Source organism: Galeopterus variegatus, unplaced genomic scaffold (genome assembly GCF_000696425.1).
Source record: "Galeopterus variegatus unplaced genomic scaffold, G_variegatus-3.0.2 Scaffold3899, whole genome shotgun sequence".
Taxonomy (NCBI): domain Eukaryota; kingdom Metazoa; phylum Chordata; class Mammalia; order Dermoptera; family Cynocephalidae; genus Galeopterus; species Galeopterus variegatus.
In genome coordinates, this window is record NW_007730010.1 from 46,091 (window position 1) to 47,509 (window position 1,419).

The 1,419-nt window shown below is 33.9% G+C and overlaps 1 protein-coding gene across 1 annotated transcript in view; it reads right to left on the reverse strand.

Annotated features, from left to right (window-relative positions):
• LOC103601833 (activating signal cointegrator 1 complex subunit 3) overlaps positions 1–1,419 on the reverse strand; it is a gene marked incomplete at its 3' end in the record, with an annotated part of 160,779 nt that overhangs the window by 16,065 nt on the left and 143,295 nt on the right. The window contains exon 24 of the mRNA XM_008586243.1: positions 573–698. Within this exon, the coding sequence (XP_008584465.1) occupies positions 573–698 (126 nt within the window). The remainder of the gene's footprint in view (positions 1–572; positions 699–1,419) is intronic.

Below are 1,419 nucleotides of genomic sequence, written 5' to 3' on the forward strand. Positions count from 1 at the left end.
AATTGCTAAATGAACATAAGCATTGGCTGACAGGAAGGGAGCTAGTAACTTTCAGGAGGAGAAGAGGAGAGCCAAGAGAAGTTGAGTAAGAACAGGCAGCAAAAGAGATATTTTGGAGAGCAGGAAACAACATACTTACAGGGAATTGGAAGTATGGGATAGATTCTGAGGCAGATTAAAGAAGAATTAGCAAGAATGGGATAATAGGATAGAGGAGGGAGCAAAGATCTTTTCATTCATTCAGTGAATAGTAAGTCATATAATATAACAGACTAGCAATATAAGACATTATTGCATTAGGTATTGTGGAGTATACAAAGATGATTAAATGTGTTAAAAGACTGGCATAATAAAATGTTCATTTTAGTTTCTTGCATAAAATTAAAAAAAGAAGCAATGTCTAAAAAAGAAAAGGCTAAGTAAGTTATGATCATGGAATAATATGCAGGTATTAAAAACAGTGTTAGCAAAGAATCTGAGAAAATGACCATAGTAAATTGAACAACAACAANTTTTTTTCACTGCAAAATATCAAGGTAAATAATTGGCCTTTATAGAATCTTTGCACTTACCTGGGGTTCATAACAAGACGTCGGAAAAAGTAAGTCCAAGTGATATAATCCATTGCGTCTTGCTTAGATGTTATTGTACCACCAGCAATCTCCGCATTTAAATGGTCAGAAAGCACTCCTAATAAGCTATATAGTGAACAAACCATGAGATATATACACGAACATTTATTAAATGAAACACACTTACATTTAACTCACATAGTTAACATTCAGATTTTATGTTCTAAGATACAAAACATATTTTTTGTATAGTTTATAGATTTCATACATAATGTTGCATAATTTGTGAATAATTCACTTCAAATTATTTGGTGGAAATTTTGTTTCAATGTCCTTTCACCATGAGTCTATAAAACTCTTGGTATCATATACTCAAGAACCTATTTATTAACCAGTACATATGTATTTATGTTCTTATTTTCTTTTTAAAAAGTATGTGATGTGGATTGATTGAGTTGTGTCCTCAAAATTCATATACCAGAAGCTTAATTCTCACTGTAACTGCTGAAAGTGGGAAATCCTATTATGGTAATTGAAAGGTGGGGTCTTGAAGAAGTGATGAGATTGGAGGACCATGTTGTAATGAATGGATTAATAATGGTGGACAGGGGCAAGGTTTGGATGGCTTTGAAAGGACAGTGAATGAGGAGGTTACTCTCTCTCTGTTCCACCATTTTTGCAATGTGATACTCTGCCTTCACTGTCGCCACCACCAAAGCTCTCACCAGATGTGTTGCCTGGACTTTGGACTTCCCAGCCTCAGAAACTAAGCAATAAATTTTTTTTTCTTTATAAATCACCCGGTTCCAGGTATTTTGTTATAAGCAACAGAAATGGACTAATACAG